At 42.1% G+C, this 25,137-nt stretch overlaps 1 protein-coding gene across 2 annotated transcripts in view; it reads right to left on the bottom strand.

Annotated features, from left to right (window-relative positions):
- Nucleotides 1-681: 681 nt before the first annotated feature.
- Nucleotides 682-25,137, bottom strand: part of rbpjb (recombination signal binding protein for immunoglobulin kappa J region b) — a 152,120-nt gene continuing 127,664 nt past the window's right edge. Inside the window, exons 8-11 of one of the 2 annotated variants that reach the window (XM_072496526.1) lie at nucleotides 24,166-24,306; nucleotides 12,062-12,217; nucleotides 7,341-7,444; nucleotides 682-2,985 (exon numbers count right to left, since the gene is read on the bottom strand). In XM_072496526.1, coding sequence (XP_072352627.1) covers nucleotides 2,676-2,985; nucleotides 7,341-7,444; nucleotides 12,062-12,217; nucleotides 24,166-24,306 — 711 coding nt within the window. In that variant the 3' untranslated portion in view covers nucleotides 682-2,675. The remainder of the gene's footprint in view (nucleotides 2,986-7,340; nucleotides 7,445-12,061; nucleotides 12,218-24,165; nucleotides 24,307-25,137) is intronic. The other variant, XM_072496527.1, reaches the window with a different exon arrangement.

The following is a 25,137-nucleotide window of genomic DNA, read 5'->3' as shown; positions in this document are numbered from 1 at the left end:
ATCAGCTAGCACATTTGCATATATAACAGCAACTACAATTCAAAAGCAATTCATTGGTTGTGAAGCACTTTGGAAAATCCTGACGATATAAAACACTATATAAATATAAGTTCTTCTTTACAATGTTGCTGTTAAGTTGCCACTGGATCTGCTCACCTGAATGAGCTTAGCCATCTTTAGTTCTGAAGAGTGAAGGTATCAGCCATATTAATGCTAGCTACTCTTCTTACAAGGTCGAACAAATTTGCCCCCTCAATACACACACACACACACACAGACCATGGAGAGAGAGAGAGGGTGCTTAATACACTATTCCCATCTTCTGGTCCAATGATCAGTATTTACCATTTTAGTATACCCACCAAGATGTTTTCATTTTACTGGCTATAAAAATATTTTAGTTGAATGCCCTAATTCATTCACATCTGTTAATGAACCTATGGACACTAACTTCTCAAACTCAATGTCCTGTGTGAAAAACTTAGAACTTTGTGTTATTCATGTTTCAACTTTTAGTGAAAAGACAGCTATCGTGTACCAGAGAAATAATGGACTAAAATCCACGTTATTACAGTTCTTGACTAGCTTACAAACAGGCTTTTGCAGCTTGAATGTAACAGATGTGGCATTAATCTGCTGGTACAATTTTCAAAGAACAAATTACGCTTTAAACACCATTCATCACTTTTAACACATGTAATAAAAAATAAAAATAAACCACTGTAGCAATCAAATAGCCAAAAAAGTCAAATAGCACACGTACTGTAAATATAAAAAGCTGGGAATATGTCTCAACATACAAAAGCAGTGCTTCGAGGGAAAAACACAAAAAATAACTCAACACTTAAATGGCCACACTCCCAATTTAGTTAACAGCAGAACCTCATTTATCAGATGTCAGTGTATCCAGAAACCTTCAGTTTTTACTCACAAGTGGCAAAGCAAATCTATCAGATATTACTAAATACTGTTTTATTAAAATAATTGAAAAAATAAAGCTATGTTTAACATATCTGTACTGTTGTATGTATTGCAGACAGGGCAGAAGTCATTTAAAGCTTCTGATATTCTTGCTTCTGAAATACATTGGGATGTTGCAATATTACAATGCATTAAGAGATGATATGAAAGAATATCACAATTTTGGATTTACATATCATAGTAAATGTGATAGCAGCCATAATCTGATTGCAGTGGTAATCCTGAGAATTCAGAAAGGAAAAATAACCCTTTTGGTATTCTTAAGGAAAGTATGAGGAAGGGCTAATTGAACAGAAGGGCTAATTGAATAAAAAGCAGCAAATGTGAATTAAAGTGTAGCCAATTGAGTTGTCACATAATGCTAAATTTTATAAAAGATGTTTGTACACCAACTGGTATTGCATTTACCCAGAATTATTACTGTGCATTAAAACTATTTAAAGAAAGCCTGACACTGTTATGTCGAACTCTTCTGATGTGACATTATGAAATTCTGTCATAAATGTGTTTGTGTGTGTATTAATGGACAGAATTTCAGGATATCACATGAGGTGGAGTGTGACAAAAAAAGGTCCATTATCAACCACTTCTGATCAATGGTTTTTAACACAGCAGCAAGGCAACTGAGAGATCAGTAAGCATACAGATACCCCTACAAGTTATTGCTGTGCCCTCTGCATAGTTGAATACACACCCATTTAAGGTAACAGATTTAAAGAAGTAACTTACAATCTTAACACAAGCTTTGCAATTCACTAATCTTTCAAAAGCATCACTGGAATTGGAACTCTAATTGAAGAATCAGAACTCAATTTTCCTTTTCGATTTCCATCGATTTCTTGGTTGTTTGAGTAATCTTTTATAGAATAAAGCAACCAACTTGTACGTGTTTAGATTGCCTTTGTGTAACAGATCACATTTAGACAGCATGACTTTAGTGCTTCTTTGTTTCTTAAACTATCATGCTAAAATCATATTAACTGATTTTTGTCCCACGTTATGAAGGTGTCATATTGAGACATCTTTTAAGTACAGTATGCAGATTGACAGGCGATCATAAAAATGAGGTCCTCCTCTCAAACACCACTTTCAATTGATAATAAAGTCACACGACTCATGTTTAAAAAAAAAAAAAAATTAGGACAGTTCCAGCCAGTGACCAAAATATAGGTCTTTACTGGTATAGTAGGTGATGAGAATATACAGCAAGGTCAGGCCTGGAACCTGGATACTTCAGAGCCCATTGCTCATAGGAAGAAAATATAAACTATTTGGTAACAAAAGTGTACTATATGTATAATACAAAAAAAGGTATGGTGAAACTGTACCTCCACTAAAGCTTATACAAGTTTCTTGGTCCATAGAAACTATGTTATTTTTGTATGCATTCTCTAGTCTGCTTTACCACCATCCCACCCAAATTCTTTATATCTTGCCCACACTTTAAACAGCTGAAAAATAGATTTTCATTTTAGCTCTTTATAAAGTTTTATACATATTCAGGTGTATTTTCTTACTGCGGTAACACCTCCTGCAGATTATCTATGCTTGAATGACATGTCCATTATCTGAACAAGTAGGTGATTTCCAGAACACCAGAAGAACTGTTGATACTATTAGGTTTTCTCTGCAGCAACAGTTTTGCGTCTTCTCCCTTCCTGAAAGTTGGCGACAGTCTTTAAACCACTTTATAGTTAGGAGACTACTGTTGCTGATGTGACAATAGTTGAGTTTGTGCTGACAGTTGTGTAACTTCCCTCACTGTTTGTGTTTGAGTCATTTGATGCCATCAAGCTGGAATTAGCTCGAAGGATGGCGCCAGCAGCGCTGCAGTGTGGTCTTGGTCCAGGCTCTGGTGTGTATGTGAAAGTAAGGCTGGTAGAGTAGATAATCCCATCATTTCGAACCAGAGTGACGGGGACCTGGACAGGCTGACGCACCCATCGCCAACCCTCTCGGAATGCAGAAATATCTGGAACTACACACAGCATGCTCTCTGCACACCTTCAAAAAAATGTTAAAGCAGATTAGCAAATAGTTCGACAAAATATTTTAATTTTATTTATATTCTGATTACTCACAAATAAATGCCCATCGATCAGCAGTTATGCACTAAGGGGACAAAACATAAGGTGGTACTTTTCAAATAAGGGAAGGCCAAAGTGTCACAAAGATGCAAGTAGCTGCCCTCAATTGTGTTGCAGCCTTTGAAATGTGAGAATTATAAAATTGTTACAATACAAATTTTTAAATCTTCACACAATTTGAATGTATTCAGAGCGTACACAATTGAAATATGTACCTTCAATGAATCAAGTGCAACTTTACCAGATCTCATTGCAGAGTAGAAAATAGTTTAGCCATTCTGGCTCCAGGTTACTTATTAAAACAAGTTTACATATTAGGGGCTGGTTTAGCACAGTGGGCTAAACAGCTGGCTTGCAATGCAGAACAATGCCAGCAGTGCGGGTTCAATTCCCGTACCGGCCTCCCCGAACAGGCGCCGGAATGCTTTTTACAGTAACTTCATTAAAGTCTACTTGTGACAATAAGCGATTATCAATTTTATTAAAAATTAAAACATACTAACATCTGAATTCAAAATGTAATGAAAATAATGAACGTGCACCGCACTATTAGGTAGAGAATAAACATTCAAAGTATATATGGCATAGACCAGCATTTTCATTTAATTCTCACAATGATCAATCTTTCATCTTGCTGTAAATTTGCTACCATTTTATTTTAATGCATCAATAAAATATTGTTGCCACCGTACACTACCTGCTTGCAACAGTGACATTTGTGCAACATCTGCACTGATACTCTCTCAGCTGTAGCCTAGCTTATGCAGTTTAAAAGTTGTCGAAAGCATTTTTAGCATTTTGGAGCTTGTGCGTAAACTGTCCATTGTGTTTGCCACACTGCACTGCAAAATTATCCATTGACTATAAAGTGTCTTGGAACATTTCAAAGTTGCAATAGGTTGCCAAATAAATGCTAGAGCTAAAATGACAGGATATTACTGCACAGAGGGCAGTATTGAGGGAGGAGGTGGTATAGTGATATTGCCACTGGACTAGCGATCCAGAGACGCAGGGTAATGCTCTGGGGACCACAGTAGCATTGTGGATAGCACAATTGCTTCACAGCTCCAGGGTCCCAGGTTCGATTCCGGCTTGGGTCACTGTCTGTGCGGTGTCTGCACATCCTCCCCGTGTGTGAGTGGGTTTCCTCCGGATGCTCTGGATTCCTCCCACAGTCCAAAGATGTGCAGGTTAGGTGGATTGGCCATGATAAATTGCCCTTAGTGTCCAAAATTGTTGGGTGGGGTTACTGGGTTATGGGGATAGGGTGGAGGTGTTGACCTTGGGTAGAGTACTCTTTCCAAGAGCCGACGCAGACTCGATGGACTTAATGGCCACCTTCTGCACTGTAAATTCTATGACCCAAGTTCAAATCTCACTACAGCAAATGATGGAATTTGAAAAATCTGAATTAAAAGTCTAATGATGATAAAGAAACCACCATTGATTGGCATAGAAAATTACATCTGGTTCACTAATGAATGCCCTTTAGAGAATGAAATCTGTATTCCTTATCTGGCCTGGCCTACACGTGACTCCAGGTCCACATCAATGTGGTTGACTCTTAAATGCCCTTTGAAATGGCTGGGCAATCATATCAAACTGCTTGAAAGTCAAAAAGGAATTAAACTGGATGAGCAGACTCAAGCACAGTGATATACAGTCAGAAGGGAGTTGCCCTGGGTGTCAGCATCAACTCCAGACCGCATGAAGTTTCATTGCCGATTACCACATACCACCAGTAGTCCTCCATGTTGAATATTATTAGGAGGAAGCACTGAGTGTGGCAAGGGCACAAAATATACTCTGGCTGGGGGACTAGAGCATCACTACTGACCGAGTTGGCAGAGTCCTAAAGAATGCAGCTGCAAACGCGGTCTGTGGCAGGTGATGAGGGAACCAATAAGAGAAAAAAAACATACTTGACCTTATTCTCACTAATCTGTCTCCCACTGATGCATTTGGCCATGACAGTATCACCATCGTGTTAAATGGGATAGATTTTGAACAGATCTAGGAACTCAAAACTGGGCATCCAGGAGGCACCGTGGGCCATCAGCAGAATTGTATTTAACCACAATCTGTAACCTCTTCGCGCAACATATCCACCACTTTGCCATTCCTATCAAGCCATGAGAATAATTCTGGTTCAATGAAGAGTGCAGGAGAGCACGCCAATGGCAGCGCCAGGCATACCTAAAAATGAGGTGTCACCCTGGTGAAGCTACAACACATGCCAAACAATATTCGCAGCAATCAATAGACAATCAATAGACAATCGGGGGCAGCACGGTAGCATGGTGGTTAGCACAATTGCTTCACAGCTCCAGGATCCCAGGTTCGATTCTGGCTTGGGTCACTGTCTGTGCGGAGTCTGCACGTCCTCCCCGTGTGTGCGTGGGTTTCCTCCGGGTGCTCCGGTTTCCTCCCACAGTCCAAAGATGTGCAGGTTAGGTGAAATGGCCATGCTAAATTGCCCTTAGTGTCCAAAATTGCCCTTAGTGTTGGGTGATGTTACTGGGTTATGGGGATAGGGTAGAGGTATTGACCTTGGGTGGGGTGCTCTTTCCAAGAGCCGGTGCAGACTCGATGGGCCAAATGGCCTCCTTCTGCACTGTAAATTCTATGATAATCCTATGAAGAGATAAGCAATGCCACAACCAATGGATCAGGTCTGAGCTCTGCAGTCCTGCCAAATCTAGTTGTGAATGGCGGATAATTACACAACTTACTGGAGAAGGAGGCTCCACAAATAACCCCATCCTTAATGACAGGGCAGCCCAGCACATCAGTGCAAAAGTCAAAACTGAAACATTTGCAACAATCTTCAGCCAGAAATCCCAAGTGGATGATGTATCTCAGCCTCCTCCAGAGGTCTCCAGTCAGTCAATTTGATTAATTCCACATGATATCAAGAAACAGCTGAACACTGGCTACTGCAAAGGCTCCGAGCCCTGATAATATTCGAGTAATAGTACTGAAGACTTCCAGAACTTTCTGCGCCCCTAGCCAAGCTGTTCCAGTACAGGGACATCACAGACATCTACTCGGCAATGTGGAAAATTTCCCAGGTATGTACTCAAAAAGCAGGAGAAATCCAACAAGACCAATTACCGCCCCATCAGTTTACTCTCGATAACCAGTCAAGTGTTGGACGGCGTCATCAACAATGCTGTCAAGTAGCACTCAAACAGCAACAACCTTCTCATTGATGGTCAGTTTGTGTTCCGCCAGGGCCACTCAACTCCAGAGCTCATTACAACCTTGATTCAAACATGGACAAAAAAGCTGAACTCCAGAGGCAAAGCAAGAGTGAATGACTTTGACATCAAGGCAGCAGTTGATCGGCTGTGGCATCAAGGAGCCCGAGCAAAACTGGAGTCAATGGGAATCAGGGGAAACGCTTTCTGCAGATTGGAGTCATACCTGGCACAGAGGAAGATGGTTGAGGCTGTTGCTGATGGTTTAATCGCTAAAAACATCAAGCGGGATTAAGCATAGAGAGGGGCGGGATTAAGAATAGAGAGGAGTGAAGTCCCAGGTTGACAAATTTTAGTTGGTGATGATTTAAAATAAAACAAAAAACAGAATTGAATGCAGCCTTCTGAGCCATAGAGGAAATAAAATCCAAGTTTCCAGTTCCTCAGAACATTTTAATGACCATTTTCCACTCCAGGATTAAGAACAGATAAATAGCAACTCCTCTATTAAACACATGTACAGACTTTAGCGACGTGATCCAGTGTTGACAGACAAATTGCCTATACAGCCAAAGACAAACAGCTGGTATAGTGGTGGAGATAAGCTAGGTCTAAGCCAACATATCAGAAATAAGGAGTGGATAGCAGCACTGAGCAAAGAGGTATCAAGAAGCCAAATATAAATCAAAAACAGGAGCCCATTCAGCTATAAAAAGTACAGGTTTGTATGAACAACAGGTCAGATATAATCAGCCAAACAGCCTACTAGTCTCTATATCTGGCTTAGTTGCTCTCCTTTGTGGAGACATGAGAAGAAAAAGATACAAGGAAAACTAGCATAAAGATAAAATACGACAGATGCTGGAAATCTGAAATAAAAATGAAATGCTAGATAAATATCATACAGACTTGAAACCTCCTGGGTTTCTCTCTCCCTAGATGCTGCCAGACCAGCTAAATTTATCTAGCATTTTATGTTTTGATAAAAGTTAAGCTTCGTATTTTTCTCAATGTAATTCAATCAAATTAAACTCATAAAATAAATGTTCTGTTTAGAACTAAACTTCTTTACCTGTACATGGTCTCAGCTTCCACATCACCAAACCAAACTCGCAGATTGGGTGTAAAATTCTGTCCCGTGAGCTCAAGCATTGCAACATCCCCTCCTCCATTCAGCTACAAAAGTAAAGAAAAGCTCTGTTGTATATAGCCAACTCTTGTAAATACATGCAGAGCTGCATAAATGATGCATTCCAGACAATAATTAAAAATATGGCTTAAACCTACCTGTTTGGTGCTCAAAGCAATGCATGTGCAGTTGCAACAACTGGTAGACACAAAGCTTCTTTAAAAAGTACACTCAATAATTACAGACACAGAATACTTATCCCCATCATAGAGAATGCACACCTTTGTCACCAGAAAGTGTTTTTTTTGACAATCTCAACTTTACAGATGCAGTAACAGCAATGAATTTCATTGTAATCTTACATGTTTAATCTTGCTGCTTTTAGAAAAAGCTAATTTTGCAGATTTTAGTGTTTTCCATCAAACTTCAACATGAATTATGCATCAAAACTTGAGGTTTTAAAATACTTTTAGAAAAACAATTTAATTCCTTGTCTGTACATTTTCTAGGTTCAGGCTGTTATTTGGTTTGATATAAAACACGAACACTTTAACCAACACACTCATAGAGGTAATAGGGAGAAATCATTTTAAGGAGTGCTGGAATTTTTAATTTGAACATATCCTCTTGAAGAAAACCTTCTGAAATTAACTAAACACATTTTTGATTTTGCTGCCAAAACAAAATATATTAAATGAAGAAATAATGTGCTTTCCTCCAGGACTTTTACTATGTAAATAAGGACTCCTCTATGAAGCATTTACACAATAATTGACAGGCCTCATGTAGTACTGACAGATATGTATGCCTACAGCCAAAGACAGCACAAGGCAGCAGTAGAGGTGGGAATATGCTAAGTATCAGGGCAGCAGAGCAGTAAAAAAAAAAGGAAAAGAATGTGTCACAAAACTGGTCAGTACCAATGCTAATATCGATGATTAGCCTCTTTAACCGAGAAAAAGATGCAACATAAATTATTCATTTCACATTTCCTCATAGAATTTAAACAGATAGTTTGGTTGATAAATATAGCAGTCATATTTGTACAGTTGTAGAAATCTTCAGAGAAATCATACTAAACTTCATTATTTAATTGAAGTTCAATTTCTTTGATTATCAACCAAACTGATTTATCTGGAAGCATAAAAATTAATATGTTGTTCAGAAGTAAGACATTAAAATCCCTCAATGTGTTACAGCCTTGTAATATATTTTTCTAATCTTTTCTTCTATGCACAATGGCTACAAATATTCTTAACTATTGCTCCTGGTTCCAACCAATATTCATAAAGCTTCTATTGAAAAAGCAATATAAATTTGTTTATTTGAATTTGTAATAACCCATTTGAATGGATATAATGACGTTCAGCATGTTAATTTACTCCATAATCAGAGATCAACATTCTGTATTGTGAAAGATGTTTAGTCTCAAGACCAGTGAAGATTCCATCACACGTTTTTAAAATAAATCAAAAATCGGCAGAAATCAAGTCCCTCATTACATAATCCTTACATTCCTTATACATGTTACAAAGGTATCCACAAGTCTAATTAAAAGAAATTTGAAGTTAGAAATTACATAATGAAAACGAGTGGCTTAGTTCACACAAGGCAAGTTCAGAGAAGAAATTAAATCAGGAACATCAGGTTTTTCATATGTTACGTTTGGACATAAACACCAACAGATGAACAAATAGGACAAAGCAGACATGTCAAAACAGAAAAGGCTCCATCTCATAAGACATGACATAAAAAAATCCCTCGCACATAGCATCTATCCTAGGGAACAACTGCTGGGGCAAAGGGTTGCCTACACTAATCTATCACTATATACCCTGGAAGGGCACCTGTTATACTAAGCAGGCATGTCTTCACCAAAGTTTCACACACGGATTTGGATTACAGTGCCAGTGACAAAATAGCTTTCACAATAGGTTTTGCTACTTAGGACATAATGGTGCCAGCAAGCTATGCTTCCAATATGTTGAAATCAGGGGACCCACCCATCTGCTCATTTCTCCAGGCACCCACCCATCTGCTTATTTCTCCCAGTAGTGACTGTAATTGCAGAGCAAAGCAGCTGCTAATCGCCATGTTTCTCCAGTTGTGGATAGAGTACACCCCTGTACTATGATCAACACTGTTACCCCTCAAATACCTCGTGAGGGATTGTCGTTTGCCATGTTGTCCATGTCGTGAGGGCTAAAATCTCTACTTGTAAGTAGTTTGTCCTAAGTTTGGGTTGTGGGGAGTGGGGGAAGAGAAGAGAAGATGGGGAAACAGGGATTGTAATGGTTGATTCATGTTTAGCTTCAATGAACTTGAGGAACTCATGGACTGCTTTGTCACCAAGATCGAATGCATCGATTTACATTCCCTTCATGCCACCACATTTCCTCTTGCCCACCAAGTCAGTCCTACCCCCTGTGCTGTCCGTGTCCAAACTCTAAAGAGACATTCTAGTTTCTCACCCAGCTTGCCTTATGATCTCTCCAATCTGATTTAACTTAAGAGAAAGGCGAACTTGACCCAAGTGCCAGTAAAATGATCACCAAACCTTCTTCCTTGACCCAACCTAGTTACCTTTCAAACAGTTTAGGAAACTGTGATATCAACCCACCACTCCCTTACAAGCCTGTCACCACAACCCTCCCTCTCAATCCCTGCAAGCTGCTAAAATCTCCAAACCCCATTTATTCCCAAAATTATTTAAGTCTTGAAAATCCTTGTACATTTTCTCCGAAATTCCTCTATTATTGATCATTCTGCATTACAAAGCGCTGACCAAAGTAAAATGGCAATCCGTGCAGACCACCATGCTACATTGTCCCTCCTCATCCTCTCTGCAGCTGTGATATGGTCCTGCATCCACACCTGACACAATCCTCCTCCAATTCCATCTCCTCCATTGTTCAGATCAATGGGCTGCTTTCACTTTGGTGTTCTCAATTCTAATCACATCACCAGCCATAGCATTACTTCTTACACTTCGCACTATTGGCTCTGAAATTTCACAAAAAATATATTCTTGGTCTCTCAACTTCATCTCCATGATGCTTCTTGGCAACCTCTGCAAACATGCAGTAAGCCTCCAGTGACAACATCCAACTTACCTTTCCATGATCTTTCATCTGTGCTATTAAACTGGTAGTCCAACACCAAGTGTCCAATTAACTACAATTACCTCTAATTAAAAAGGAGATCAAATTAATTCAAACCGATAGAACAATTTCTTGGACGTCAGGTAAACTCTGCACACTTGCTACCAATTCTGCAACACCCAATTGACAATCAAACTGTTCAGAACTGCAGCATCCTATTTGACCCAAGCCAAGCTTCTGATCGTGAAGTCTCTCCATCATAATGATGGCTAACTTATTTTTCTGTAACATTGTCCATCCCTGTTTGAAACCTCAATGTGTCGTCGCTAGTGCTAGATTTGACTATTCCAGTAGCTCCTTTGGTAAGGCGACCATTCTATACACTCTGCAAACTAATCCTTTCACACATCAAGTCCTGTTCACCCAGCACATTGGTCCTCAATGACCTGCACTGACTGCATTACCTCCAACTTAAAATTATCTTCTTTGTTTCTCAGGACCATAACTCCCTTACCTCTCCCATATCCATAATTTTATCCAGCCTTGCAACTCCTCGGAAATCTCCTTTCCTCTATGCCCTCCTGCTTACGTCCCTCTTCCTGCACATCACCACAGTTGACTATGCTTCACATTCTGGAATTCCTGCTCCAAATCTCTTCAATCCACTCTTCTCCTTTAAATATTGTCGTAAAACCAACCTCAAAACAAGTTTTTGGTAACTTCTTTGAATATTTGTCAGCTTGGCATCTTTCTTTTCTGACTATACCTCGATAAGTACCGTGGGATATTTTCTGTGTTAAAAGAGATTTTCTAAATGCAAATTGTATTTACAAGTACCCATGGGGTCTTGTCGAGGTTAGATTGATATTAGGGTAACATGCCTGTGATACATTGAAATAAAGCCTCTAGTCAAACCTGTAATCTGATGTGTAAGCCGAACAAGTCCAGAGTAATCTAATATTTTGCTGGCAATTGAGCAACCTTCCAGAAGTTGTATCTATTGCTCAGCTGGGATTCTTGCCACTTTGCCCTACAAGCTAATTTGCCAAGTAGTACAGTGATGGGAAAGCAACAGGAAGTTTACCGCTGTTGTGTTTTAAGCACAAGTTTTAGTAGAACTCCAGCAGTACCCAAATATGCACGCTTGCAGCTTCCCAAAGCTGGACTACTGCGAGCACTGACGCTTGTTTAGCTTTCGAGAAGTGGGACTTCTTGCTGCTCTTGGGAGTGTGTGCAAACAAAAATTGCATCTTTTTCCAATAGTTGGCTTCAGAGACTTTTAATCAACATGACGGCATTCCGTTCATTAGACATCTGTCAGAACAAAAAAGAAACCTGTTTTCTCTCCTACAGCCACTCCCCACAAAAAAAATAATCAAATAGCACCTAGTTTGTTACTACAACTTTATAACCAGTTTCTTCAGGGGATGGCCGGTGGTTCTTGCGCACACCTTAAAACTACAGCATTTTCAAAAATCAACTTGCACTGATACATTCATTCTTGGCCTTAATGTAAATCTGAATGTAAATAAACAAAACCTATAAACGTCCAAGTCCTGTTACCTGAAGACTTTCTACAACAGGTACAGGTGTCACTGGTGCATGTACGGGCCCCATCCCCTCGTAGAAAGTGTATTCAGCCTTATCTGTGCTTATGATTGTCCAAGAGGCTCCATCGTTTATCATTTCTTTGTTTGGTTCTTTTGGACATGGAGTGGCCTGTTAGGGGAGGTAGGGAGGGGGCAAAATGAAATTAAAAAACACAACTGTGACCATGACACACAAACTAGATCCAAATTGCATTGATTTACTTTATGGAGGCACAATTTTTTAAATAGTGAAAGACCACTTCAGTTTTCAAAATACAATGGAACTTCTATTATCCATACTTGAATTATTTGCTAGTATTTTCACTGGACAAAAAATATTGCACCACCGATTGCTTCCTGCGTGACAAAAATCAATGCAATGGCTGAAGATTCAATTGTATTTAATTACTTTTACTGCATGTTTTCAATCCGGTGTACGTTGTCACAGCAACTGAAGTTCTTCAAAATGTTTCTACAAAAGGCCCTTACTATTTGTTATATGTGCAAGACCAGAGTTTTGGGATTTTTGATTACCTTTTAATTTCCATTTCCCAATTGGTATAGTCCCATTAATTATGGCAGATAATAGAAGTTCCACTGCAAATACATTTCCATTACTTAAAAATTATAGAATTTACATCCACAGCATAAAACAAAAGCTTTTAAAAAATTACTTTGTTGCAATTGCCTTAACTGTAACATTTGATCTGTTCAGCCATACAGGTTCAGGTTAAAATGAATAACCTAACAAAATTATATATAGATAAACAACATAATCTTACGAAGATACAGGGTTAACAACTTGAAAATCTAAATTCATTGTGTTGGGGGATGTCATTCCAGCTTTTAATACACTATTCTTGACCACTGATTTTCACATGGGATCTATCAACATCCAGAATTGAAACTAAAACAGTTAGCTCAAGGATTTTCAACAATTTGCGTTAGTGATAGTATTCAAACTTCTCAATGAATGGTTGTGTTCTCAAGACCCACTTCAGGGACTCAAACCCATGATTTAGGTCAACACTTCAGTGCAGCACTGAGGGAGAACTGTATTCCCAGAAGTGCTGTCTTTGGGTGAAATGTCAAATCTAGTGTCTGCCGGTTACATGACCATGAAGGATTCCATGGCATTTTTCTCAAATAAGAGGAGAATTTGTATAATGTACTAGCTAGAATTTATTCCCTTGATCACTAAACTCAAACTAGCTGGAAATGCAAACTATTGTTTGTGGGGGTCCTTATTATTGAAAATTGCCTGCTCTATCCAACAACAGTGGTTCACCATTAAAAAGAAATGCTGGGGGACGACCTATGGATGAAAAAAGACACCCATTTGTGTAACGCCTTCTTTTTAATTTACACTGATTGAAGAAACATCGAGCTGGTTTTTCTTTCATGAATTTGTGGTATGTGGGTGTCGCTGGCTAGGTCAGCATATGTTGCCCATCCCAATTTCCCTCGAGAAGGTGGTGATGAGATACCTTCTTGAACTGCTGCAGTCCATATGGTAGAGGTGCACCCAGGGAGGGAGTTGCAGGATTTTGACCCATCAACAGTGAAGGAATGGCAACGTATTTCCAAGTCAGGATGACGTGTGGCTTCTAGGGGAACCTCTAGGTGTGGAGTTCCCACATTTCTGCTGCACTTGCCTCACGAGATTGGTAGTGGTTGCAGGTTTGGACCGTGCGGTTTAAGGAGCCATGGTGGGTTCCTGTGGCCACTGTGCATCGGTGGTGGAGGGGCGCCAATCAAGCAGGCTGCTTCACCCTGGATGGTGTCAAGCCTCCCGAATGTTGTTGCAGCTTGTAGCCACCTGGGTTGGCCACTTCCCGACTTTAAAATGGAGATCCGCAAAGAATGCAGGGAAATTCAGTCAACGCAGGAAAAACAAGCAGGTGCAAAGTTTCCTCTAATCAGAACTTGCAGGAACCCAGACAGCACTGAAACTAACAACCATCTACATACTGATGAGCGATCCTCGGGAACAATTGGAAACAGTTAAGGTAAACAAGGCCAAGCCAGACTCCTCTGCGCCAGCAGGAGCCAAGACAAAGGAAGGCCAACGGACACTTGGGAACCGCCCAGCGATCAGGGAACAGCTCCAGTATTGGAGAAATCGATCCAAGTGATCAGAACTTAGTCCAATCACTTGGAACCAGGTACGGGGTCCGCCCAAAAGGGCGCGAAGCCCCTGGGGACTATAAAATAGAGTCCCCAAGTTCAATTCGTCCTTCTTGGCAGGGTCTCTGAGCAGCTCGAAACAACCCTTGATCGTGACCTGCCTAGTAGCTGCACCAACCAAGTCAGTCTCCAGTCAACGAGATAGGCACTCCTAGCTACCAGTCCATACCAGCTTTGAATCCTGCAGACTCAGAATCGAACGAAAGGCCATTTGTTCCCCTGACCCGTGTATAATAAATTGTGTTTTTATTTGAAACGTACTAACAGTTGTATTGAGTTATTGATCAGCACTTGAACTTGAACCTCGTGGTGCTATCATAAAGATACCTGGCGACTCTAGAGCAAAGGTTATAGAAACAGAGCAAATTAAGTAAAGACACAACGAGCAACATTTAAGAGCCAACCAAAAGTTAGCAACATTTACTGGCGACATCTGACGGGACCCGACTTAGAAGCGGCCTAACCACTCCGGGAGAACCCAAAATTTGAATTGAGAATCCAATTGGGAACAGAAACATTCACAAGTGTTCAAGCAGTTCTGATCAATCCTCACAATTCGGAAGCGTGTTAATGCATGCGTAACTAACAGGGCTATCAGGTAAAACTGATAGATTTTGTTGCGAAAAACTGTCGGGAGTTTGTATTCCGGAAAATAGCGAACGCCGCACCCGTGTTTACAGCACCGCCTTAGTACCCCTCGTTCCAAATTTTAAAAGAGAGCATTGAGAGAGGAAAAATGGCAATGAAGGCAATTGAACGGCTCATGAACCCTCCAGAATTTGTGGTCGCAGCGACCAGCAGCAGAGTAGGTCAGTGTCCCATTTGGGAAGTTGAGATTAGAAGGTACCTCAAAGGGAAGGGATGGCCCCTTTGGAGTGACTTTTGTTCAAATGAGGAAACAGGTCCCGGGAGTGTAGGACATACTTGGTGGGAGAACCTGAGCGAAATCCATAAGAAGAGCTTAGGGAAAGCTCGCAAGCCGATGACAATCGTGTCCTGTCTGGCACAATTGCGAGGCACAGAGGAGGTCGTTTGGACGCTCCGCAAAGAGATAGAAGAGAGACATCGAATGAGCAAGGTCGATGTTAGTGAGATCGAGAGAGAGAATGTAGAACTGAGAAGGAAGTTGGCAGCAAAGGACGGAGAGGTGGATGATGACAAGTGGGCACACCAGTCCTTTCTAGCGCATCTGAGCAGCTTCCAAACCCAATACGATAAGGCCTATCAGGACACGCAACGTGCAGTCCTGGTAAGAGACGTGACAGAGAAACAGGTAGAGGCATTGCAAAGGTAGTGCAGCGATCTAAAAGCAGCGTTAAGAGCACTCCATGCTGCCACCACAGAGCACAGACAAAGCTCAGTGGATCATGCAAAATGCCGGAAGCAGATTGCGGAACTGCAGTCTTTGCTTTCAGTGCAAAATGGGTTTCAAAGCACCTTTGGATCCCAGTTAGATGAAGAAGACGGCCCTGATTGGCAAGAACTAAACAAAACCGCGCATAGATATGTACAGGGAACATGTGCGCAAGGAAACCCCCAAAGGAGAAAAGCACCCCAACCCCCCCCAGAGCAGATAGTTCAGGCACCCATGAATCCAGTAACTGCCCACCGCACCGTCACATCGGACGAAGACGCGGAATTCCTTTCCACCACCCCCTTAACCGTGACCCAATTACGGGACGTGTGCGAAAGATCACACCGTTCCTCCCCACCTCAGACCCCCACCACTACTTTGCTTGAGTGAAGCAGCAGGCGACCATGTACGGCCTGGATGAGCGTGAGCAAGTGAAGCTCACAGTTTTAAGCTTAGACCCTTCTGTTGTAGCAGCCCTTCCCGACCCACAGAATGTAGGAGGCACACGGTGATCCTAGACGCGATCGGTTATAACAGAGGTGACCCAGTAGAAGGCCTGAATAAGTCCAGGCAGATGAAAACAGAACACCCCAGTGTTTGCTGGACGCCTGTGGATCCATTTTACAGCCGTTTTCAGAAACTTTGACCGCGCCCATTTGTCCCCAGACAACATGGCCAACTGGACCCGCGCCCTTATCTCCCATGCCAGAGAGGCAGGACAAAAAGCTTGTACTAATTATGACCCCCTCGGAAGAAGCGCACAACGAAAAATGGTTTTAAAAAGGTTGTCCCGCTCCTGGGACCAATCGGTCCACAACAAACCCGTGATTAGAAAACCCGAAGAACAGAAACAGAGGCAGATATCCAAGCAGTTAAAGCACACCAGCACCCCGCATGGGTGAACGAAGGCACGAACAGCCCCCCACAGAAACCACAGAAGTGTTACAACTGTGGAAAATTAGGTCACTTTGCACGAGAGTGCAATGCCCCATGAAAGCCACAGAGAGCCCAGCAGGCAGGCACTCTGAATAGTAAGACAAAGCTCATACATAGTATAAGCACCCGTTCAGAATGGACAGACATGAACGGAACTGACTGACGGTGTTCGGGCTCCCCCACCTGGGTCTGCGGCACCCTTTGGGATAGGTCCGGCCGACCAGTCATTGCAGCGAGAATACGGGGACAGCCCATCGAATTTCTCTGGGACACAGGAGGGTCCCGCACGGCACTTAATTCCTCCACCATGTTCCAAAAAGACACGTGGCCCACTACAGCCACAATCACCCTCGGCGGCTTCACAGGCCACTCACAACAGGGACACATCCAACGATATTAAACGGTAAGCGCATTACAGGATGTGGCATCTATGTTGAGGACGCGCAGGGACGCGCCCTAGAAGAAATCTCGTTAAAACTGCCAGGACACTTAGGCGCGTAGGCGGCAGAACTAGCAACCATTGCATACATTGTAGATCACCCAGATTCCTTCCCCAGCCCAGCAGACATATACTCGGACAGCCTCTATGTCTGTAACAGCCTCACAGAATTCCTACCCCTGTGGAAAGCAAGAGGATTTGTTTCCGCGGACGGAAAACCCCTCCCTTCAGCCCCATTGCTCCGGCACATTTTGGACAAAGCACAGGACAGGATATTTGGCATTATTAAAGTACGAAGTCACCACCATTCCTCCTCACCTGGAAATGTAAACGCCAACGCACTGGCTAAAGCAGGTTCCAGACATGGACATTTTTGGAACCCCCCCGAAAGCGCCCCAGTGAATGCAGTTCAGGTCTCACAGACAAATATCGAAGATTTAGTGCAGGCCCAGAAGCAAGATAGTAATCTCAGGGAGATTTTAACAGGAAAATTTGCAGCCCCATACGATAGGTTTAAAAATGCACTGACCACACATGACGGTGTGGTCCTAAAAGACACCCTTTATGTGGTTCCTGAACAGGACAGGAATCAGCTTATTTGTTTGTTCCATGATAGTCATGGGCATCAGGGAATTGACCCCACTACAGCCCACCTCAGGCAGCTCTGTTGGTGGCCGAATTTAAAGGAAGACGTCACGCACTATGTAGAAAATTGCCTTATCTGTGCCCAAAACAATCCGGACAGATATGCGAAGAAAGCTCAGCTTCGCCACACCCGCCCCGTTAATGGCCCCTGGGCTAACCTCCAGATTGATTTTATAGGACCATTGCCCCCTTGCAGGAATGGTCACATGTATGTGTTAGTTGTTACAGACACGTTTACCAAATGGGTAGAAGCATTCCCATCTAGAACAAACATGGCAAAGACTACAGCTAAGATTTTAACCCACCACATCTTTACGAGATGGGGACTCCCCCACAGCATTGAATCCGACCAAGGTTCCCATTTTACGGGACGTGTCATAAAGAACATCCTCACGATATTTGGCATTACCAAAAAATTCCACATCGCATACCACCCCCAGTCAAGTGGTATCGTGGAGCGAATGAATCGGACCCTAAAAGCAACCCTCAGGAAAATGGTCCAACAAAACAGCACCACTTGGGATTCAGTCCTCCCTTTTGCACTAATGTTTTTGCGTAACACTGTTTCGACATCCACAGGATACACCCCACAATACACCCACACACTCTCATGACCGGACGCCCCATGAAAGGCACAGAATTCTTATTAGGACTTGACTAGCCCCGAAGTGACGGCCCTCACACACACACACACACACACGAGAACGCAGTGAAACAATTAGTAGAGAATGTAAAAACGGCTCAGCTAGCAGCCGCAGTAAAACTAGGCACCAGGAAGAAACAGAGCAAGGCCTGTTTCGCCAAGACAGTGCACACGACTAAATTTGATGTAGGACAGCAGGTCATGCTCTCCATTTACAACCCCAGCACGTTCCTGTCATCGAAGTATTCGGGTCCGTACTCCGTTGCCTACAAAGTAAGCCCCTCCGTTTATAAGATTAATTACCCCAACGGGAAGACCGCGTGGTTTCATATTAACCAGCTCAAAGCATATGGCTTGCAGTCTAACCACGCACACCACGTCATGCTCGGCGCAGCAGACCACGCCCCGCCCACAGCCAACGTATCCCTACCTTCCCCCAACACGTCCACCCCATCCACGGACTCGACATCGACTCCACCCCCGAACTCTTGACTCCGCCCCGGAACACCCACAGACAGCAGCAGCGACTGTGACACAGACGATAGCCACAGCACGCCTCCCTACTATCCCAATGCAACAGGCCCCACACCCAGCGAATCTGCACACGATTCGAGTGATCCCTTCCTGATTACATTCCTTAACAAACCTCACCAAAGACCACCGCCCTACGATGACGACCCCGACTCCAGCTCCACAGAATTAGACACGACTATTTGGCACCGTGAAAATTCGTACAGGCTCGTCCGAAACGACGAGATAGACCCAAAGTCACACCATGCAGCTTTAGCAACCCTCATCATTCAAGAGTATGGCATCCGGGAGAAGATGATGACATTGAATCTGACTCCCAAAACGAGAACCCCTTTGCGACCCTGTTTGCAACTGATAACCGAGGTGTCCAGATGATGTTTTAAAAGGAACCGCTTGGGAGAAACAGTGTCCTTTCTGATGGAACCTGCACCATGTTCGTTGAATGTTTGTTTGATTAGTGTTATCGTGGAGTGTTGTGTAAACTCGGAAAGTTTTTCATGGCCCCACGCCACCACTCTTTTAACGCCCAATGACTGTTAAAGGAACTAGTTTGTCCCCAGAAACCTGTTAATGGAACACGTTTGTCCCAGACAATAGTTCAGAGGAACTAGTCTGTCGACAGAAAATTGTTAAAGGTACAAGTTTGTCCCAGACAATAGTTCAGAGGAACTAGTCTGTCGACAGAACCCGACTCATAGTTGTTCTCCTAATTAGAGAGGCAGCCCCCACGACGACCACATTCTTACCCGTTCTTGCCAGTTGCTCATGCAGTGGAGAAACGGCATTTGTCCCCGCCCTGCCTGAGGACCCCCCTCTGGTCAGCTACGCTCGGGTAGAGTACATACGGCATTGATCACCTTCCTACCCGGGGATTCCATCCAAATCTTACGCGCTGCGGCCCATACCACCCCATTTTGGCTCGTTACGTTCAAAGTTCTTTTGTTTAATTTTGGCAACCCTAAGGTTGCTTCCCTATGCTATTTACATCGTCAAACACTGGGATGATAAATCACACAGGCTGCGAGACGGCTTGCAGCACGGCAGTATTTTCTTAGATGTCTTGTCCAAATATTCGGTAAAAAGAAAAATGAGGGAGTCACACATGGTGACCAATTATAGAGGGAAATTGGCACTAAAAGACAGACATACCAAGGTACAAAGATATTAAACAAGATAGTAACAGAAACTAGGCTTGATCCACAGAATTCCAGAAGCTCCAGGAAGAGAGAAGAGACTAAAAGGAAGAGAAGAGAAGAAGAGAACAAATGAAGACATCATACGTGTTTCTCGTTATCATAATTTGTATTCGGTTACGCGCGAACGCGAACCCCCTGGCCCCAACCCCCCCCCCCCCGGATGTCAATGAATCACTTCCCCATAGCACCCAGAGCCCAGTGACAAGTAACAACATGTCATCACGGTGTGATAGGTTTATAACGTGGTACTCCCTTTCATACGTAATTAAATCCCTTTTAGCATTGGCGATATTCTGCAGCATCGTGCAGACTATCCGCATGAGAAAATGGCGAAGGAGAGCCTACCGCTCTCGCACCCCGGTATACAGGATGAGATCCCCTATTTTCGGTTTCAACCAGGGCCCCGAACCCCTTGATCTACAATAAAGGACATTCGTTTTGCGTCCTTTGTGAATAAAGACAACTGAGAGATTGTACAACTCTGTGCTTGACCGCCAAGCCAGAGCAAAATGTGATGCTGCTATAATTTTTGTATCGTTAGGAAGTTAGTATGATTGGATGTTTAAGTGAGTGTAGTTCATGGAAGATAGTTCGAGGTACCGTTTTTTAATATGTTGTACTGCATGTCCCTGTTGCGACATAGCGGCACTTAGAATTGTCAGTAAAATTTTTTGTGCATAGTTATGGTCAGTGTAGAGGCCATGGAAGAGTGCTCGCTGGGTCAGGGAGTGAAGACAACGCAGTTATGTGATCCTTCACGCTTTGCGTTAGGGATCACAAGGAGGGTGTGTAGCCACCTGGGTTGGCCACTTCCCGACTTTAAAATGGAGATTCGCAAAGAATGCAGGGAAATTCAGTCAACGCAGGAAAAACAAGCAGGTGCAAAGTTTCCTGTAATCAGAACTTGCAGGAACCCAGACAGCACTGAAACTAACAACCATCTACATATTAATGAGCGATCCCCGGGAACAATTGGAAACAGTTAAGGTAAACAAGGCCAAGCCATACTCCTCGGCGCCAGGAGCCAAGACAAAGGAAGGTCAACGGACACTTAGGAACTGCCCAGCGATCAGGGAACAGCTCCAGTATTGGAGAAATCGATCCAAGTGATCAGAACTTAGTCCAAACACTTGGAACAAGGTACGGGGTCCGCCCAAAAGGGCGTGAAGCACCTGGGGACTATAAAATAGAGTCCGCAAGTTCAATTCGTTCTTCTTGGCAGGGTCTCTCAGCAGCTCGAAACGACCCTTGATCGTGACCTGCCTAGTAGCTGCACCAACTTTAAGCCTTCAGTCAACGCACGCTACGAGATAGGCGCTCCTAGCTACCAGTCCATACCAGCTTTGAATCCTGCAGACTCAGAATCGAACAAAAGGCCATTTGTTCCCCTGACCTGGTGGGCCAGTTCCAAAGCTAAGTATAGGCCTTTTAGTGTTAAAGATAGTCTAGTAAGTGGAGTTTTATATGCATGAGTAGTGATTGACTGTGTATAATAAATGTGTTTTGATTTGAAACATACTAACTGGTGTATTGAGTTATTGATCAGCACTTGAACCTCGTGGTGGTATCATAAAGATACCTGGCGACTCTAGAGCAAAGGTTATAGAAACAGAGCAAATTAAGTAAAGACACAACGAGCAACGTTTAAGAGCCAACCAAAAGTTAGCAACAAGCTGCACTCATCCATCACACTCCTGACATGTGCCTTCTGGACAGGCTTTGGGGAAATCAGGAGTTGAGTTGCTTGCCAAAGGATTCCTAGCCTCTGACCTGCTTTTGTAGCCACAGTATTTATATGGCTAGTCCAGTTCAGTTTCCAGTCAATGGTACCCCCAGGATGCTGATAATGGAGTTCAACAGGTTTTTAGGTGGGGGAAATGACAATTTATGTTGGCTTACTAGCTAATTTCAGACACTGGTCCCACAAGTACACTCCATCTCAAATTGAAAACAATGCAATTTGTCAAGTTATGATCTTAATACTAGTACGGAGTGAATATAAAACCGCCCCTCTGAAAGCTGTATAAAATTTAATGTAAATAAACATTCAAAGTAAAAAATACATTTTCAATCCCAATTTTTGTATTCAACACAAAACACCAATATCTATATTCAACCCACGGTTTCTCCCACTTTGAGAGTTGATTGATGCTTAAGAGGTGTAAAAATAAAATCAAACAAAATTTCCGATGGGTAGGTAGATGACATGATGTGGTACAGAGGTACACAGAGGAAGATGATTCCAAGATGGCCCTCAGTCTCTATTGACTATTGATCTCAGCTAGGACTGGCAGCACGTCACTCATTTCAAGTATCTGCAAATATTGGCCAGAGGGGGAGGGTAGTGTTGGAAAGAGGGCTGAAGTGATGAGATATCAAACAGAGTTCTTCACCCAGGTTCAAATAGAACACTGAACTTGCAAACAATCTTGCTCAGTCACTGATAAATTACAGGGAGGGGATGCAATTGGTGAGGAGGGAACAGAGAAATTAATAAAAAATTGTTTGGATGAGGTAGACAGCTGTCGATACCAATGAAATTATATATCAAGATAAAACTCCTTCCGCAATCAAAGGGAGAAGAAAAGGGTGCAGATTGTAAAGGATATTGAATGTCTGTTGAGAAGAAACAGCTAAAATCTTTAATGAAAAGGAAATATGTCTAACTTACTTTGTCATTTTACCGTGCAAAATGACAATTTCTGTTGGCTAAGTAACGTTCATTAAAATTTCTTGCTAATTTCAGAATACTGGTATTTTCAAAACCCAACAGTACACTCCATCTCAAATTGAAAACACTGCCAGAAGATGGTTGCCAACCCCAAATGCTTGCATCCTATCCCTTTTTGTGACAGTACAATGACACTGTAAAAATCCGACACTAAGCTTGGTCTAGCTATCGATAAAAGCTCACATTCTGTGTTTTAATTCTGTCATGGGATGTGAGGTCAGCATTTATGCCCATCTCCAACTGCTTTGCACAATAGTGCTCTGCTTACACATATTGTATCAAATGGTCCATTAAAAGACCCTAAGTCAGTATTAGGAGGCATGTTTTGCTCCCTGCTGGCCCAATGCCGAGAAAAGGCAAATTTGAAAATTTCTGAAGTTTGTCAAATAAACTCCTCTGAACAGTTTGGAATTAGGAATGCATCATTTGTAGAATCTCAACAAAAGCATGATTTTTTTGTATTGGAAAAGTATTAACACCTAAGGAAATCAACATCAAAATTGTCCTGATGCAATACGTTACTGTACCACCCATCTGTAAATGATATTTTGTACATTTCAGCTGAAAGAATTGGTTAGGAAGGGGGGAGTAATGCCGTGAATATTCAAGAACTGCAACTCCATTATTCACCTTCCATGAAAAATAAACTGCCCAGTAAACATGTTCTCAAAACAAATTGGAATGGAAAATAAACAGGAGCAAAGAGATTTTAGTATGTCCATCATCTACCGAGCAGACACATGTTTTGGTGTACTACAAATGTTTATGAATACCTGTATACAAATTGCTACATAACTTAATATTCCTAAGATTGTACACGACAATAACCTTTGTTGAGAAAGACCGTATACACGATCCAGCTGTTGCTGCTCCGTGAAACTCTGATCTTTAATTTAATAATCATATCTTATCTATACCACGGGAAACAAGCAGTAAAGGCAGCTCAGAATGCTGGTGGTAGAACGTTCAAGACTAATGAACCATCTTCATAACTTCTCAACAGTGCTGTATACCAGCTCTACAAACTGCATGGTCTATGACTATGCCTGAATCCTATACACATACAAGCTGTCAATTTGCACAGAATGCAACCAGAACAATGAGAGATGTGTATTCATGACGTATTGCCACGTGGCTTATTTTTAACTCCCTCAGACACTTTGTAACAATGGACATAATTTCAAATGCAGGGCTAACTATCGCTTAGAAAATTATAGCTACCACAGCACACTACAGAAAAAGAAATCTAAAGATGGCCCAGTGATTCATGAGCATAATTTCTCTTCAATTTTTGGTTCTCTTAATCCAAGTCAAATTTAAGAAACATCTGTATTAGCTATATCTAACTATACCCAATTGTTTGATATTGGGTGAAATAACATCCAAAAATAATTAATCTGTGTAACATTTTCTTACTTGGAATTGGATTATCCTTTCCTGTGAAAGACATAGATACATCCTTTCTGTATCCTTCAGGTAAAATGCACACTTATGGAGCTGTGATACCGGGTCATCTGCATCTAATAATGCTGTCTGTTTATCCACTTTACGAATTATCTGCAAGAGATCAAGTCATTTAACGTCAGTTTACTGGATGTCAGATGGTCTTAGTTAAGAAAGGGGGAATAGAAAAGGCCCTTTTATAATTACTTCAACAAAATAAAAGCAACAATCTCATGTTGTGTTCACAACATCGGTACAACAGAACAGCCACCTTATTTAACATATTGACATTGGGTGAAAAAGTGAACCCCTGCAGAAAGGGAAATACTTCCAAATTCTGGATTCCTGCAGTGAGGCACAAGGTTAAGATCTGTCAACTGGTTGCAAATCATGGCTTTACTGATGGGGTGTTTGTTACTAGGGCTATTAACCTGGCATTACAGTAGCTCAGTTTGTGAAACATACAAGATCATGAGGAGACTTGATAGAATGGATACCAGGTAAATGTTTCCTTGTGCAGGAGAGGCCAGAATGAGGGGACCCAGTTTAAGAATAAGAGGTCTCCATTTGGATGGAGATGAGTAAAAATGCTTTCAGTCATTAGTCTGTGGAATTTTCTTCTGCAAAAGGCTGTGGAGGCTTGATCATTGAATTTATTAAAGGCAGAGTTGGATAGATTTTTTGATTTACAAGGGTGTCAAAGGTTATGGGGACAAAGAAAAGTGGATTTGAGATTATAATCAAATCAGCCATGATATTATATGGTGGAACAGGCTCAAAGAGCCCAATGACCAACTCCTAATTCCTACGTTATCTCAAACAAATGGTTGAGTCTCGTGTTCCTGTAACATGGAATCCAAATGTACTGGAGATGAGACTTTTGCCAATGCACAAATGGGTGTGCCACCAGGCAATCTTCCTACTCATCATGAAGTAACTTGCATG

Source organism: Scyliorhinus torazame, chromosome 3 (genome assembly GCF_047496885.1).
Source record: "Scyliorhinus torazame isolate Kashiwa2021f chromosome 3, sScyTor2.1, whole genome shotgun sequence".
Lineage (NCBI taxonomy): Eukaryota > Metazoa > Chordata > Chondrichthyes > Carcharhiniformes > Scyliorhinidae > Scyliorhinus > Scyliorhinus torazame.
The sequence above is the reverse complement of the archived record's forward strand: the minus strand, read 5'-3'. Positions and strand labels throughout refer to the sequence as shown.